Source organism: Hippopotamus amphibius, chromosome 1 (assembly GCF_030028045.1).
Source record: "Hippopotamus amphibius kiboko isolate mHipAmp2 chromosome 1, mHipAmp2.hap2, whole genome shotgun sequence".
NCBI classification, from domain to species: domain Eukaryota; kingdom Metazoa; phylum Chordata; class Mammalia; order Artiodactyla; family Hippopotamidae; genus Hippopotamus; species Hippopotamus amphibius.
This window is the reverse complement of record NC_080186.1, coordinates 98,578,816-98,597,494: the sequence shown is the minus strand read 5'-3', so window position 1 is coordinate 98,597,494 and position 18,679 is coordinate 98,578,816. Positions and strand designations below refer to the sequence as shown.

Genomic DNA, 18,679 nt, shown 5'->3' with positions numbered 1-18,679 from the left:
ACTGATATCAACTTGATTCTTTAAATTTTTTTTAAATTGTGGTGAAATATATATAACATAAAAATTACCATTTTAAACATTTTAAAATGTACAGTTCAGTGACATACATGTACATTGTTGTGCAACCATCACCATCATCCAACCCCAGAATTTTTTCATCATCCCAAACTGAAATTCTGTACTCATTAAAAAATAACCCCGCATTCTTCCCTCCTCCCCCAGCCCCCTGGTACCATTCTATTTTCTGTCCTCTAGGTATCTACAATGTTTGTCCTTTTATATATGGCTTATTTCACCTACCATAATGTTGTAGCATGTGTCACAGTTTTATTTCTTTTCAAGGCTGAGTAATATTCCATTGTAAGTGTATACAAAATTTTGTTTATCCATTCATCCATCAGTGGACATCTGCGTTGTTTCCACCTTTTGGCTGTTGTGAATAGTGCTGCTGTGAATGTGGGTGCATAAATATCTGTTCAAGTTCCTGCTTTCAATTCTTTTGGGCATATACCTAGAAGTGGAATTGCTAGATCATGTAATTTTGTGTTTACTTTTTTGAGGAACCACTATACTCTTTTCTGTAGCAGCTGAATCATTTTACATTCCACTAGCAATGCACAGGGGGTTCAGTTTCTTTATATCCTTGCCAATACTTGTTATTTTCTGGTTTTTTGATAATAGCATCCTAATGGGTGTGAAGTAGTATCTCATTTTGATTTTTTTTAAAATTTTATTTCTATTTATTTATTTATTGGCTGTGTTGGGTCTTCGATGCTGCACACAGGCTTTCTCAAGTTGCAGTGAGCAGGGGCAACTCTTCATTGTGGTGCATGGCTCCTCATTCTGGTGGCTTCTCTTGTTTGTGAAGCACAGGCTCTAGGTGCACAGGCTTCAGTAGGTTGCAGCACACAGGCTCAATAGTTGTGGCCCACGGGCTTAGTTGCTCAGCAGCATGTGGGATCTTCCTGGAGCAGGGATTGAACCCATGTCCCCTGCGTTGGCAGGCAGATTCTTAACCACTACGCCACCTAGGAAGTCCCTCTCATTTTGATCTTGATTTGCATTTCCCTGATAATTAGTAATGTTGAACATCTTTTTATGTGGTAATTGGCCATTTGTACATTTCTTTGGAGAAGTGGATTATTTTCCATTAACTACCAGATCTCTCATTTGTAAGTTCTTAAAATCACCTATTGATAAAAATTCAAAAATAAATTCAATGCTCATTCACTAAAATTGGTTAACCTCCTCAGTTCTCAGACTTTGCACTGAGGCACGTTGGGGTATTGTAGCAAATTAACAAGAGTGCCATGAGATATTTTAAATTTTTACTTTAGACACAGCAATACACCATGTAAACTGTTCCACTGGATAGTTCGTGGTTTCAACATTAGATAGCTCTCCATTCTCTGTTTCTTTCAGTGTTGTCATAGCTGTGCAAAGCTGCGTTTTTGTTAGCTGCTGTGGTTAAAAGAAGTACCACACAAAAATCAGTGTACAACAGGAAATGAGGATGGTGGTGTCCAATGTGATTCCAAGGTTCAAGAAATTATGCAGTGCCCAACAGGCTCATATATCCCATTAGGAAGAAATGATGGTTATTTAAAAATGAAATAACTTTTTTCCTTTAATTTATATGGTTTTGGTTCTTTTATTTTTCAAATCATGGCGAAGTTGTTAGAATAAAAACTTTTAAAGTTGATCAGACCCACTACTTAATAAGTGGAATTGTTAGATATTTCTTTCAGTGTGGGGGCACCATAGCAAATTACTGAGACACGAAGGGCAGCGTGTGTCCTTGAACCAAGAAAATTTGGGAACCTCTGCATTAACATTTTGCTGAGGGTCAGGCACTGTGCTTGATACTGACAGTATACAGATTAATGAAAGCAAGACTACTAAAGCTGAGGAGTTGGATGTTTTGATGTAATTAGACTTTCTTTTGCTTTTTCTCCAGTAGTCTATAAGCTTCTCAAAACCAGATACTCTGTCTCATTCATCTTGTATGTGTCTTCAATGCCTAATGTTCTGTATGGCACATAGGAAGTTTTCAATAAGTATATGATTTATTCTGTATTTCATGAATAATCATCTTGATGAATGATTTCCTAGTGTTGCTGATTTGCTCTGTGACTTTGGAAAAATCACTGTATTTTATTGTAGCAAAATAAAATCCATATTGCAATGAAAGTTTATAGAGCCAGGCATTAAGGGAAAAACAAAAACCTTATCGCAACTTTGATAGTTGAGTAGGTCGATAAGGATGTCTTGTCTAAGAAGTCTGCAGGAGTTGATGATAATCTAGATAAGGGATAGGTAAAATTTTTCTGTAAAGGGCCAGATGGTAAATATTTAGTCTTTGTGGGCCATAGTCTCTGTCACAACTACCCAACTCTTATAGCATGAAAGCAGCCTTATATAATGTATAAATGAACAGGCATGGCTATATTCTAATAAAATTTTATTTACAAAAACAGTGGGCCAGATCTGGCCAAAGGTGACCCCTTTAGATACTTAATTTAGATACTTTGTTGACCCCTGATCTAAATTAAGCTCTGCTCACAGAAAACTTGGTGACAGCTCACATATGAAGTTAGGAGCCATGGAGAACTCTTAGGTTGCCAGTAGTTATGACTATAACAGTTATGTGATTTCCCTAAGAAGTGGAATTCACACATGGAAAGTTAAGTCTTTTGTGTTTGTTATGAGGAAACTGAGGCAAGAAGGACACAGCCAGTCTTATCATCCACTACTCCCTTTAGTTTTATTTCAGCCAGACCATTCACTATTCTCTAAATAAATCTTATTCTTCCCCTTATTTGTTTCTTTGCATGCTTTGTTTCTTTCATCTAAAATGTCTCTCTAAAAAATAAAATAAAATGCTATATGAAAATTTAATAAAAATATGTCTCCAAAATAGCTTTGATTGTAGTAAAGGATGAAAGTGAAATTGAATTGAATGTCAACATAAGTATTTTTTTTCTCTTAGCTTTTAGAATGATTCCATACCCACTAGAGAAAGGCCATCTATTTTATCCTTATCCCAGCTGCACAGAGACTGCTGATAGAGAGTTATTACCTCGTAAGTAAATATTCAAGTTTTCCTAAACTTAAAATTAGTTGTGAGATTGTTTTTCATAGTATTCTACCATTTCAAAAGTACTCTGGTTGAAATTCAGGATACTGTTTAAATACTATTTTAGCCACTTCTTGGATGTAGTTGTATAATTTAGTTCATATACTGAATATTTTTTGGGTGAAATCCTGTGCTAGATGCAATGAAGGACACAAAGATTACAGATATTAAAAAAAAGCAGTCATTTTACAAACAATTAAAGAAGGAATAATACCAATCCTTCACAAACTCTTTTCAGGAAATAAAGGAGAACACTCATTCTGTGAGACCAGCATTACCCTGACACCAAAATCAGAGAAAAGCATTATAAGAAAGCTATAGAAAAATATCTCTCGTGAATATAGACACAAACATCTTCAACAAAATGTTAGCAAATTGAATCTACCAACATGTGAAAAGGATTATACTCCATGACCAATTGGGATTTACTTCACAAATGCAAGGTTGCTTTAACATCTGAAAATATAATAGAATAAAGGACAATAGATGCAGAAAAGCATTTGACAAAAATCCAACACCCATTCATGATAAAAATTCTGAACAAACTGGGAATAAAAGAGAACTTCCTCAACCTGATAAAGAGCATCTATGAAAAACCCACAGCTAACATCATAATTAATGGTGAAAGACTGAATGCTTTTCCAGTAAGATCAGGAGCAAGACAAGGATGTCTGCTCTCTTCTATTCAGCATTGTACTAGAGGTTCTAGTTAATGCCATCAAGCAAGAAAAAGAAATAAAAGGCATTCATGTTCAAAAGAAAGAAGTAAAACTGTATTTATTCATAGATGACATGATCTTCTGTGTAAGAAATCCATAAAAATACTATTAGAACAATAAGTTCAGCAAGGTTATAGGATGTAATATCAATATATAAAACTCAGTTGTATGTTTATATACCAGCAATGAACAATCCAAAATGAAAATTAGTAAACAATTCCAATCACAGTAGCATCAAAAAGAACAAACAATTTAGGAATAAATTGAATAAAAGAAGTGTGAGTCCTGCACACTAAAATCCACTAAATACTGCTGAGAAAAATTAAAGAAAATCTAAATAAATGGAGAGACAGTTCATGTTTATGGATTGGAAGACCCAATATTATTTATATGGCATTTCTCTTCAAATTGATCTATAAATTCAATACAATTCCTACAAATTGACAAGCTGATTCCAAAGTTTATGTGGCAAAGTGAAGGCCCCAAAACAGTGAAAACAATCTTTACAAAGAAGAGTAAAGTTGGAGGGACTTTACTTCCGAGTTTTAAAAAAAGCAGTCAAAGAGTCAGGAGGAGAACCGGAAATACATAGGGTTATGATTGCCGAGAGTGTTTTTGTCTAGCTCCTGCTTTCCAGAAGCCAAACTTTGGAAAGAATAGTCTGTACATTTTTGTCTCAGCTGCATTATCATCCATTCACTCTTTTGCTCTGTGAGCTGGTAGATTTGTTTAATTTTCCCTTTTTTAATTTAACTGATAGGTAAGCATGCTGAAAGTTATAAACACTAGTTTCCTCTTATCAATTTATACCACAGCTTTTACAATTTTGAGTCCATGAGAACTGAAGTCTAGGAAGGAAAGTTGCAGTTTTACAACCATCAGACTTAATGAACTGAAAAGTTCAAACAGATAGATAAAAATTTAGAAGAGTTTATGGAAGTTGGATATGCTGATATTTTTCTCCCAGGGTTTTTTATTTTTGAGTATGTTGCATGTGTGAAATGTCACCCATACACACACATTTGGTGTGTGTGTATGTATATGTGTATGTGTGTATATACTTAAATATTTTATTATGTAATCTATTTAACATATACATACATAGCCTTTATATTTTATATCTCTACATATATGGGGCTAAGATATATTTGTAAGTTATATATAATATGTATATTAGTAAATACATATGTTATGTAAGTGGTAAATGTTGTCGGCTTTCTTTGGGTATAAAAGAGCCACTTCAAACTAGCTTAAAAATAAAGACAATTTGTTGGAAGAAGACTGGATTATCTCAAAGAACCCAAAGGCAACAATTATAGTTGTACCTCAGAAGAGACTAGAACCAGAAACTAGGTTATCAGGATTTCCAGGAGTCAGTTATCTGTATATCTCTCTTTGTCTTTTCAAGTCTCTCCTATTCTCACTCTCTTTTTTTCATTCCCCAACTCCATCTTTTCTTTGTGTGAGCTCTCATTTCTGCTTCTCTCAGTGTATCTGCTTCATTTTTATCTTTCTCTTTACAGTTTGGCTTTCCCTTCTTAGACACTCATGTAGCCAAACTTGATACCCCCATACAGTTGTAAGTTCACGTGTCATCAATTCAGGCAAATAATACAGAATGAAGAATATCGCAATCCCACTTCTAAAATTTCTGGGAGAGTAAATCAGATTTACCTAAGTGTTCATCCCTGATCCAATCAGCTGTGGCTTAGGGACAGATCAGATCATGTAAACAAAATTGCCAGAATATCTCTTTCCCTCTACCTCTCTCTACGTCACAAAACTGACTTGGGAGTCATCATTTTCTAGGCAAGAATGAGAGATCACTAAGGGACACCGTATAGAGTGTGAGAAGTAAACTAAGGGTGAAACATGATGAAAATGTCTAAGGAATGGGTGGCTGATAAGGAGTTGGAAGTTTCAGTGAAGGAGTTGTCAGAGAGACAGAACAAGAACCAGAACTAGACATCCTAGAAACTAAAAAAGGGAAAAATTTCCAAGTGAGGAGGAGTATCCGAGGTATTAAGTAAGGTAATTACTGAAAAGAATCCATTGACGTTGGCAATTAGAAGGTCACTAGTGTTAGGAATTTTTTCTTTCCTATGATGGTGGTGATAGTAGATGTTGTTTTTCCATTTTAATGGGAACAGAGATATTTAAGGCAAAGGAATCTTTAATTGCAGAACATCAATATGCAAGAGTATATTATGTTAGGCTAATACATTTAGCCTAAAATAATGCCCCTCCAAATCATTACAGAGGTTGCCTGATATAAGGCCATCTTTCATAGTGATGTGAATAAAATCAAGGTTGTTATTATTATGTATTGTTAGAGCCATAGGCTGTAAGAACAGAGAGCTTGCTTCTGATATTTCTAGGGTTCTACTCATTTCCAAATTCTAAAAGGTAGGAGTGGAGAGATATTCTGGGTGTTTTAGTTTGATTATGTTGTATATTCTTCGAGTAATTTTTCTGTCTCTGACTATGATAGAATGAACAAATTTTTAATCATGTGGAGTTTTAATACCCAGGAGTACTTAATGTTTTTTGTTTTCAAACCTCCTTCAACCTTGATATGACTTACAGCATTCTGGAATTTGCTTATGAACCTCATAAGTGCAGACTTGAACTATTCCCTTAGTTCACATAGCTATTTAGTTGTCTTTTATGCCTCCTGATAAATTTTTCTCTACAAGCCAGTGATGAAATTTGAACTTAACTTCCAAGAGAGTGTTTCTGTACCAGTCATCCATTATTTTGATGTATTAGTCAAACATTGACTGACAAGTGAATCTGCAGAAAGCAATCCAAAAAGAAATAATTGGATCTCTCCTACAGTATAAAAATTTCATATTTTAGAAAATTATCCTACTAAAGCTATTCAGTTTTCTTCCTTATAAAGTAGGAATAATACTATCTATCTCCTAGGGTTATTGAAAAAAATTAAACTAATATAAATTAAAGCAGTTTGTAAGCCACAAAATGCTACAGTTTAATTAATATTATTAATTTTGCTGTCTTTCACACAAAAGCAATTATAGTAACCATTGGCATATATAAGTATTTGTTCCCTGTCTTTGCAAATATGGTTTGTATCTTTTGATTTGCTGGAAGAAGTTGGCCTCTCATGGCTGAGGGACAGAGCAAAAGGGACTGTTGCTTTTTTGGGTGCTGAAAGCACAATGTTGCCCACAGCTTCTAATGTTTCTAACTTAAAAAAATTCAGATTTGGTGTGCTTTTACTTTAAACATGACTCAAGACTCTGGAAAACTTTCTGGATTTTCAATGAGTTTGCTTTTTGATATATATTTTCTGAAGATAGTATAAGACATAAAAAATATCCTGGCTACTGAAGGAAACTTAGGTGTTAGCTTCTCCGTGAATCATTATGTTTTAAAAAGTTAAATTTATAGCTGACCTTGATTCAGCACTGAATTAGTCATTCTTTACTTATGCAGGATATTACATCACGAATTCCTACGTTTGTCGCCAACCCTGAGCAATCAACTGAAGTCCCAGAATAACTGAGTTTAACAGACATTTATTGAGCACCTACTGTATGCCAATCATTGTTATAGGCTCCTCGGCATTGTCATTCAAGTATTTTCAAATTTCAAATAAGATAAAAATACTTGAATACTATTGGTAATGAAATATCCAATCATTAGAAAAATAATACCTGAGTAAATGTATGAATGTGGTAAAGTAAGACAAGGGACTATTTATGTTCAGAATCCCAGGGCTTTGGTGTTCTGGTTAGATTTTTATAGTGCTCGATGAAATGTGACGTATAGGACACTTATTAATAACTGAGAAAAATTATTAACTGATTGTTCTGGGAAATCTCCAAACACGTCTGTTTCTTGATCTCTGTACTTATCCCTGAGCTCCCAAAGATCAAAAATTATAACACCTTTATGAAGGTCTTACAGTGTTCATCATAACAACTCCATAGCAACTACATTTAGCAACTTATTCAAGAGCACACAGCTAATAAGTGACAAAGCCCGTTTTTAAAACCACCTCAGCATGACTACAATTACTGTTCTTTTCCACAGTGCCATCCTGTTGCCAGCTCCCAACAGTCATCTGGCTATGTAGATGTGCTGTTGATGCTAGAGTAAATAATGGATAACTTCCTCTACCTTGCTTGACCGGAGACTTCTTGTTCTTTTTTTAAAAAACATTTTCCTTTTTGGTTTTTAAAAATAGATTTCACTTGAAAATATTAAAACTGGCTTACAGTGTATTCGGAAATAAAATCCATTTCTTTCTTTTCTGTCTTGCAGCATTTCATCATGTTTCTGTTTACCCAAAGAAGGAGCTTCCTTTTTTCATCCATTTCACAGCAGGACTATGTTCTTCTACAGCAATGATAGCTCTTCTCACACACCAGTTTCCTGAAATCATGGGTGTTTTTGCTAAAGCTGTAAGTATGATCTCAAGGACTTGTGTTGAGTATTTGTAAAAACAGACAAGAAACCATCTCTGATCTGCTTGTGCTAAAACCAGTTGAGCAGTGGAAGATATTTGTTATAGTAAACTACAGGAATTGATTTGTAAAGTTGCTGCCATAAATATGTCAAACATAAGATTTTGATGATTTGAGCTACATTTTTGTTGCTTAGAAGTTTAAAGAATACAATGGGTATAACATTATAAAGTTGGTCTTTGTAGATCACTTTTGGTGGTAAACATAGCCCTTGTTACTAGCTAAAGAATAATCCAGCCCTCTTAAATGCATTTTCTTTAGCATTTAAAAAAAAACTCCTTGTTTTGTACAAAAGCCTTTTGATTTTTCCATTTAAATGAAATCATTAGTTCTAAGGATTTGGTGAATGTTAAATTCAAGAGTGCAACTAGGATGGAGAATAAGTAGGTAAGGTGGGGCAGTTGGGACATTTGCCCTGGGTTTAGAATGTGCCTCTTTACTCAGAAGTTCTCCCTGTTATTATATCTGCGTGTTCTTATTGATCTTCCCAACCTTGGGTGTAGAGCCATATACAGACCTTTATTTTCATTTTACCCTTTAGTTTTGAACTTCCCCATTTCCTGACTCAGGTCCAGAAAGTACTGATATTAGAGTATCCAGTGATTATTTACTTTTCTACATAAACCTATTAATTAATGTCACTGGCTTAAAGCAAAATTACCAAAGATAAGTCCCTTTAAGTCTCCAAGCCTTTTTAAAAATGTGTCTTGCACATCTTTGCATTTTTAGCAAGTAATAAAAGTTCAAACCCAAAAAGAAAATGTGAATTCATTATATTCCCAAATAGAAAAGCACTCAGAACCATAGAAGTACTAGGCCTTACTTGGTAATGTAATGTCTGTATTTGTGTCTATGTGTCTCCATTCTAACTCCCTGTTTCCTCACACTTTCTTTTCCTGCGTTAAGAATAGTTTATTTTGTGCCTTAAAGAATAGTTGGTTTTCTTCTGGCACCAGCAGGGAGAGCACTGGTTTCTCTTTTTCCCTGAAGGTCAACTGTATAATGTGTTAAGTTGCCACTGGCTGTAGGCCTAGGAGTCTGAGACTGCACTTGACTTCAAGTCAGGCTTCAAGAAGGATGACTTTTTACTGTTGTTTGGGGAATATAGATATTTGGGTTGGAAACTTACTCTTCTACTTACTTTTAGTATAAAAAGAAAGCTTATAGTGATCATACCATAACTCTGTTGCCTGCAGTGGTCCTGATTGGGGAGTGAGTGTGTCTCAAACTGAAATGACCTCACTGTGTAATTTGGCATGGAAAAAAATGGACTAGACAGGCAATCCTGTCCATTTAACAACCGGAAAAAAATAATGCAGCTGTGTATTTGAGATCACAGGAAAGCAATGGGAGAGATGGTCCTTGGATTTCTCTCAGGGGAGTGGGAAGGAGGCGAAATAGAGAGAGGAGGGAGATCTAGAATCTGGAGTAGAGATGTAGTCATTGTTAGTAGTGTACTTCCATGAGGTACTGGCTAAGATTAATGTGGAGTATACGCACTGTCTGCTCTATTCATCAGTATTAGTATATGGTGTCTGCCTTTATCCAAGAGATCTCTGATGCACCAGAAAAGCCTTTAAGATTGCATAGCACAAGCTCCCAGCAGTGTCCAAGAGTGAATCATTATACATTTGAAAGTGGAAGCTTCTTTTTTAGACCAAAAGTTATTAATTTACTGTGATTCTAGTTGATGAACAATAAACAGGCATTTGTTGACTATCTTTTGGTATTTGTTGGTGGTATATAGTGTTTAAAATGTGCCTGACAGCAAACTTTTACAGACACATTTTATCCCTGTGGCCTTTACATGTACATTTTAAATTCCTAAAAGTTAAGTATTTGAAAGTACTTGCAAACCAGTATTTGTTATGCAGCAGTTCCAAGGGCAGTTTCCATTTAAGAATTAATGGGAAATGATTACAGATAGTCAGGCTCTAGCTTGTAAACTCAATATACAAATACCCCAACAGACAGACAGCGAGAGAACTAGAGGCTCAAATTCTTCTTCTTCTTCACCACTTAATATACTATGGTCTGTGCCCCAGGAGCATTACCATCACCCAGGAACTTGTTGGAAATGTAGAACCGCAGGCACCACTCCAGCCCTTCTGAATCTGCATTTTAACAAGATCCTCAGGTGATCCTATGTGCTCATTTAAAACTTGAGAAGCTCTGCTCTACCCCCAATAGGAGGAATTTAAAATTCCTGGATAATGCCACCTTATCAAGGTGGAGAAGGGGCAGGGTTGTAGAGTTGTTGTTGAGCATAGGCTCTGGAGCCAGACTGCTTTGCTTTGGATTCCAGCCCTGACACTTATTGGCTGTGCAACTTTGGGTAAGTTGCTTAACCTTCTACCCCTCACCCTGCATTGTAAAATGAGAATAGTGCTACCTCGTGGGGTTTTGTGAGGGTTCAGCGAGTTTAAAGTTTAGCAGTTGTGGAGAGCTGTGTCTGCTGACAGTAAAACCTAGGTGTTAGCTGTTGTTGCCGTTGCCATTGTCGTCATCAGCACCAAAGTGCAGCTGTAGTGGGAAGGCCTACCCGCTTCGTGTTTGGAGGAGCCATGTTCTACTAGTAAACTCAGAGTGCATTTTCCCATAGAAATAGTAGTAGAAATTGTGGTTAGATATCACTTAAATAATACTGTTAGTACTATACTTCTGGTAGAGTATGTGTACCAGAAAGTGGAGAAGTGGTTCCAATTCTAGACACTGGCAGACTGCCTTATAGAGGAGAACCCATGGGTAAGTTACAAACTGCCTGTGTTAAAATTTTCAGTTAGGTCAGATATTTGATAGCCAAGTACAGTATCAGTGAAGTACAGAAATCAATGAAGAATCTTTGAAACATACTTTTTCTTCTATTTAGTAAGGCAAAGCGATTTAAGCGATTTAAGAAAATTAAGTTCCTTCCATTGTTGCCATTGTCTCTTCCTCATCTAATATCTTTTTGTATTAGCTCACATGCTAGAGTAAATTCAGTTTCAATTTGTTAAAACGCATTCGTTACAAAAATTGCTTTTTGTGAAGCAAGGCACTAGGGATTAATGCTTTTTAATAATCCTCACTGAACATCAGATTTAGATAAATGAAAGGGAATGAACTAGAATGGTCAGTGGTTTTAGTGCCCCTTCTTCTCTTGCATGATATTAAGCTGTGTGGAAGAAGACTTCATTTTCAGCGAGTTGGGACTTTTTTTTTTCCTGATTTTTCTCTTAGCTGAGATGAAAACCTAGCCTAACATTGACATAGAGCAATGAAAAAAAAATCGCATAAATCCCTGGAGATGTGGAATGTGCTGATATCAGAGCTGATATTCTCTTAAGGCCAGAATTCCTGAAAAAGGAAAAATTGCTTTTAAGTGGTAGGTCATTTTCTCACCTGCTTTGAAGCCTGCTGGGTTAAATATGAGAGTTCAAAGTAAGGGTAGCCAGCAAACCAGTGAACTGGAATCTGATTCTGCTTATCTGAAAGGCGCTTCTTTATTTAAGAGCAGCACTGCCCTCTCCTTAGAGAACCAACCTTCATCTACTCTGGCCCCTTTCATTTCTCTTTCAAGAAAAGCTTTATTCTTAGTAAGCCTTGGGAGGGCGTTATTACAACAGTGAAAAGACTGAAGATGGTCTTTGGGAATTTCATTAACTTACTGATAAATTCAGGCTTGTGGCATGTGACTTTAGTGCTTTGCATTCACAAGTGTGTTTGAATATAAAAATCCCTAGTTGGGTTTTAACTAAATGGGGCAGGCTTCGCAACGTTGGCAGAAAAGATGTTACGGGTAAAGACAGAAATCAGAAAGTTCCCAGATAAAGTTTGTTTCACTAAGGCAAAACTTGGTTAAAATTTGTTTCACTGAACACATATTGTAGCTGTGCTGGGGTGGGAATGGGCCCTGTTTCCACATATTTCTACTAATCTTTATGTGGGAAAATATGGTTGGACATGCCAGTGATGAATTTCTGAGTAACTCATAATTGGCTGGCTCGACTGTAACTAGGCCTAACAATCTGCTTGATTAATTCTTTAAGGACTACATTAGCCAAGTTGCATGATTTCCAAAGATATAGAAGGTCAGATGTTACACTAACAAAAGACCTCTCTACAGAATGTCTCACTGGGATTTCTTCAGCCCCTTCCCAAAAATAATTAACATTTTTCTCCCCAAATTACATTTTAAAAAATAATAAGCAGATATAAATGCTTATTGTCTTTTACTGAATAGTGACCAGATCTTTTGAGAAGGTTTGTCCACAATTTTCATTTTTTCCAGGGCAAAGATTGTCTTCATAACTAGGGGAGTTGATAGACAATTATAACCATATATTGATATATACTACTAGAAAAAAATATTTTTAAAGGTTCCTAATTTTCCATTATCATAACCAGTGACATGAGATCTGTTCATAGGTGAGGGATCTTTTTTTTTACATTCTTCATCTGACTTTATTAGTAGTAAAAACCTATGAGAGTTGCATTCTTTCTTATTAAATATATAGGGCGCTGTTCAGAAATTAAGCTGACAAAATGTTTCTTCACTTTGTTTGAATATGGATTATTTTCAATAATAATATAGTTTTAAAAACATTTTGAATTGTAACTAAGCTTAAATTCCTGTAAGATACTCTTCTATAACCATGCTGTTTCCACAGTAATATATCCGAGGTATTTCCCAGAGAGTATCCTGATAATAAAATGAGCCTATTGTGATAGGTCAAAAACTTTTAATGTTTACACTTTTGTTCTTTTGTTAGTACCGCTTAAGTCTTTATATAGGCATTCTGGCATATTCTAATTTTGATTTTCTTAATTAACTGGGATATTTGTAGCAAGAGAAAAGTTGTTCTCTACTTTTTATAAGGGTAATTTCTCATGCTTCATCCTCATTGTTCTCCTTCAAAAAGAACCAGAATGAGAAGTTTATGAAATTGCTAATGTTCTTCTTTACCCAAATTTTCTGAGTACCGAACTCTTCAAAGGCAAAAAAAAAAAAAAAAAAGAATAAAAGTTAGGGCAATGTACTTTTTAATGCATGTCTGTATCCCTTCCGCAGGATTTAATTCAATTTTGAAGTTTGTGGAAAGCACCCTCTCTCCCTATTAACATGTGCTTGACAAGTATGAAGTTCACAAAAGCTCTCCCTGAATTTATCTGGCAGTATATTTAACCATCTTTTACCCCCTCAAAATGAAAGTCTCAGTGCCAAAGTCTAAGATATCCTGTCACTAACTGCTACTAATATATTTATTGTTAATCATTAGCACTTGAGACAAACAGACTGCATAGCAGTTTTTAGAAGAGCCGTGCCCAGATATTAATGTAAATCACTCATTCCAAACCCATTACACTACGGATTTTTTTATATTAGAAAACATCTTTGTGTTTTGCAGACCCAGCATAGTCCTCTAAATGGAGAGGATAATGGGATACAGAGGAAAATTAAAATCTTGAAAAACAGTGATTTTAGCTTTTTTCTTGAGTGGAATTTTGCTCTTTCCCCCACCAATCAAATTCCTAATGCTCAAAAGAACTAAATTAGTGCAACTACTTAATATATTACAATTCTAGACCCAGAGTAATGTGGACTTCATTAGTTTTCTTTTTTTAAAGAGTTTATACTTACACTCTCATTTATTCTTACCAGAGGTATTAGAGGACAGATTGTGATCTTCCAACATAATAGATGAGCAAGTTTGAGCCATTAAAGTTGAGAGTTCCTTGAAATCACACAATAGATAGCCCTTTAGTTATATATATGCTTGGTTTCAAAAATATGTCACCTCACAACTTACACCAAAATAAGTACAAAAGAATAAATTTCAAACCAAGTATAGTAATGCTGAGGGAATATAGACTGATGGAGTGATGATACTAAAGTGGCTTTGCTAGTGTCTTCCCACAGGAGATGAATTTGGAGAAGAATTTTAAATAAAGAAGCCAATGTGGATTGTCAGAAAGTAGAAAGGGCACTTAGATTGCAGAGGAGCTTACTGCAAAGACAGAAGTAGACAAATAAGCTACCTGGAAAATTCTTCATAGTATAAATCTATTTGACGAACTCTGTTTTAAAATAAAGAATGCACATTTGCTTTTCTGTCTTCAAACTGATTCACTTTCATTTCATTCGTGTTCTGGCTAGTAAACCACTTAAGAAAGAACACTGTTTGATCATTTACATCACGTACTCACACAACTGTATAAAGCACTTCAGCCTTTCTGTCTGAAATGTGCAGTAATACTGAAGAAACAGTAGGCACTCATTTGTGATTTAGAGGTAACTTAATTCTTTGAAATGATAAAAAAAAGTCTTAATATGAACTACAAATCTATATCTTATGTTTCAACATCACTCTTCTTTCAAAATCAAAGGTGAAGTTTGTAAAGGATTGTGAGGGGAAGTTTAACTGAACAGAATAAACTTTTGGTCTAAAATAACATAACTTGTGGGGCTTTTTTGTTTGGTTTGGTTTGGTTTGGTTTGGGTTTGCCAAAGTGGCATTTTTAGGTAACAGATGTACTTCTAGCAGTTGTAACAATACATCAGAAACTTCGGTGTGTTCCTTAATGCTGATAAGGCCTCAATGAAAAATTGGGTGTTAATGGTATTCTATCTGAATTTGAGGGAAAAATAATCTCTCTTGGTTCTGTAATAATATTAATATTGCCTTGTGTACATCTCGACAACCAGCTTCAAGAAAAGAAATTATTTGGGCTTCGGGTGATGCTCAACAAAATTAAGAGAACTGATATTCAGAGAATTCAGACCACATAATCACCCTTAACCTCATCCTGTAATTTCAGGCATTCTAGAAATGAAATGTACATGTACTATTCAGAGTGTGGAAAAGGACTACATTCCCATTGAGCACTCTTGCATATTACAAATAGGATATACAGAGAAAGAAGCAGTTTGGGGAAGAATTGAAGAAGAGAACATATTCTCATACTCTTTGTTAGGAACATGCCAGCTCTTGTTTTCATCTATTCAGTATGCTGGAGTCCCAATTTCTTTCTGACGCCAGAGTTCAAGCTTTTACTCCCAGGTAGCAGCAGCTTTACAATTAAATTTTAATCCCTCAGTGTTGTTAAACTCCTATCTAGAGTATAGCCACAACTATTCTTGGCAGGCAAATACACTGCTGTTTTTCCTTCAGTCACAGTGAGATAGAAGAATGTTCTCTGGCTGGGGCGTGGATGAAGGCACTTTACTAATCTTATACATAATTCATCCTTGGTTGCTGGGGTATTCAAAGTTGAAACTTTGCCCTCTGATAAAATTCAGATGGATTTTTTATTTACTTGACTCTGATCCCTTTGGGATTTAGCCCTGTTGGGAGCCCAGGGATTCTAATTCAACAAAGCCCTAGCTGTGTAGACTTTTCTTATTAATTTGCTCTTGGTGTATTTTAGCTTTTGTAATACTGACTAAAAAAAACCCTAAAACCAAAAAACTGCACTAGAACTTGCAGTTCAGAGTCCTAGATACCCTGAAAAGATTCTTCTTTCAGTATTGGCTTATTGAACGAAAAGACTCTAGTAGGGCTTATCTTAATTTGTTTTTGAAGTTTAGTTGTTGTTGTTTTTAATAAATTTATTTATTACTTATTGGGTGCATTGGGTCTTCATTGCTGCGCGCGGGCTTTCTCTAATTGTGGCGAGCGGGGCTACTCTTCATTGCAGTGCTCGGGCTTCTCATTGTGGCAGCCTCTCTTGTTGTGGAGCACCGGCTTCTAGCACGTGGGCTTCAGTAGTTGTGGCACATGGGCTCAGTAGTTGTGGCTTGTGGGCTCTAGAGCACAGGCTCAGTAGTTGTGATGCACGGGCTTAGTTGCTCTGCGGCATGTGGGATCTTCCTGGACCAGGGTTCAAACCCGTGTCCCCTGCATTGGCAGGTAGATTCTTAACCACTATGCCACCAGGGAAGTCCCTAGTTTTTAAAGAGCCTCAGCATTTAAAAATATGTTAACTATTGTTCTTTAACATGGTATAGTATGGTAATGATTATCCTATAACATACTATGTTTTTGATGTTTGAATTATTGTATTAAGATGTTACTACTAATGAATTCATTCATTCATTCATTCATTCAATGAGCAGATACTTATCGGGCACCTTTATGAAATATAAAATGCAATCCCTGTTCACAAGTAACTCATAGTCTAGTGGTAGGGGCTTTGAGGTAGGCAAGAGTTGTATTAGTGTAAGACAGAGGCTACTGCCATAATAGTAGATTAGTTCATCCTTGCAGATTTATTAATTTGACTAGAAGTGACTGATGAATTATTTTCACATGCCTCACATAAGATTTAGTGACCCAGAAAGTCAATCTAGACTGATAGAAGCTTTTTCCTTTTAGAAGAATTTATTTGGTTAGGATTCCTTTCAGTCAAACAAGGGGAAATAGAGGTCTCTTTATTTTATTCTTTTTCAAATATCAGACATGAAAGACTTTCATCTTTACACCTAATTGATGAAGTTCATGTTTTTGTAAACAGCAGTATTCATTATGTTCATCTGAATAGTTTAGAATTTATTAAAAAATGTGGTGCTGCACAACTCAAGATTGAAATAAGAAATGTCACGCCTCAGGTTCATATAGTAGCTGCCATAAGACTAAAGCCTACTATACTCATTCATTTTTATCTTTGTCTTTTATATCCTCCCATTCCTAACAATGACAGATTAATAAGGGCTAAGGACCATCCTGGTTTAGAAAATGAAACAGTTTAATGTCAGAAGCGGAACGGGACAGTGAAGGGTTAGAACTAAAATCATGTGCCTCTGTGGACATGTGAGAAAGAAAGGGAAAGAACCACTCAGAATTTCCCAGAGCCCACTGTTCATGTCAAAGCTGTACCCTGCAGTGACTGATTCTGAAAATATATCAGGTTAAATTAAGAAAAATAATAAAGGGACATGGGGTTAAGGTACTAAAATAATCTGCCTTTTCCCTCTCTTTCAAGCTGAATTTTGCTGATCAATTCTGAATCCTGGATAATGCTACCTTTTTATAGGGTGGACTGCCAAGATTTTCTAAGCAACTGAAAAAGATTTCCTATCTTTCTTGGGCTCAGTCAAATATATGTACTAAGTGGATCGTTGGGGATATGACCTTGGAATACATATTAAAATATTTTTAAAAATAAGCAGAGAACCTGTCCTTGGGGAATTTATACTCTTAGGCATGTAATCATTAGATATGGTACAATGATAAAAGTATATTGAGTAGAAGAGTAGGCCCAAGGTTGTACTAGAGGGTCAAAGAGTATACTGGTTTAACTCAATGCGGCAACAGAAGAAAGTGGAATGATTTGAACACAGACTCACAGGCAGAAGACCATAGGTCAGGCTTTGGAGTTTACTGGTAATTGTTACTTCTCTAGCAATTTATCTGAGCTTGCTATATCTGCTGGAATAAGTGGAGATGATTATTCTTTGGGCAGGTGAACAGAACATACATCTAATGAATTAGATGCATGATGGCATCTTTCAGTTCAGAAGTCTGATTGGTAACATCCTGGTAAGGAAGGCACATTCATATTCCTGGGTTGTAAGGAGCCCGCTCTCATCCATTCACCCGTGTTCCCGTTTATATTAGGCTGTGTCTGCTAACATCAGGTCTCTAGAGAAAGACTTTTAAATAAACTCCAGGCCCCCTGAGTCCCTGTGAACTGCCTTCTACTCCCATAAGACTTCGACAAAGATAATGAACACTTTTTTTTTTTAACTTTTATCTTTCACGTGGCATTGAGAGTAATGATACCTCATTTGGTCTCAAGCTCCATATTGAATTATTTTTAAAAAATTGCTTTGGAGCAGTAACTTTTCCCTGGTTGCTTAACCAGTCATACAAGTTGAGACTTCTGTCTCTATGCCTGTTTTATAATAGCTGCTTTGGGAGAACAGATGAAAAATAATAAGTTAGTTAGATATTTTATGAGTATTGAGATCCCTTCCATTCAGAAATGTAAATAAAATAACCAGCATGAGCAATCAGCTTATGTCAGATTCCATGGGTTTATGTTACATAGGGAAATTATAGTGCAACCTGAAACATGCTTCTTAATGAATTCATAGTGGTGTCACAGCTGAATGTAAACCCTTGAGCTTTTCTATTGTAAACGGTTTCAGAAATCACCTTTCATAACCTGCCTAAGGGAGGAGGAAAAAACTAAGATGATAGCAACAAATGCTATCACTGTTAAGTGGTTCCCTCCCTTCCAGCACTAAATTGTGCCAGTTACATAAAACAGAAACTTAAGATACTGCTTACCTTTTGGCTTATTCAGTGTTCATAAATATAATTTACATATATACATATATATGTATACAC

The 18,679-nt window shown here is 35.7% G+C and overlaps 1 protein-coding gene across 8 annotated transcripts in view; it reads left to right on the top strand.

Moving 5' to 3' along the window:
• Positions 1 to 18,679, top strand: part of ST7L (suppression of tumorigenicity 7 like) — a 144,229-nt gene that overhangs the window by 54,800 nt on the left and 70,750 nt on the right. For 2 of the 8 annotated variants that reach the window (XM_057749469.1, XM_057749426.1), the window contains exons 13-14: positions 2,990 to 3,082; positions 8,146 to 8,285. In XM_057749469.1, coding sequence (XP_057605452.1) covers positions 2,990 to 3,082; positions 8,146 to 8,285 — 233 coding nt within the window. Of the gene's footprint in view, positions 1 to 2,989; positions 3,083 to 8,145; positions 9,059 to 18,679 lie in introns of those variants that run through there. The other 6 variants (XM_057749517.1, XM_057749377.1, XR_009055530.1 and 3 more) reach the window with 4 other exon arrangements.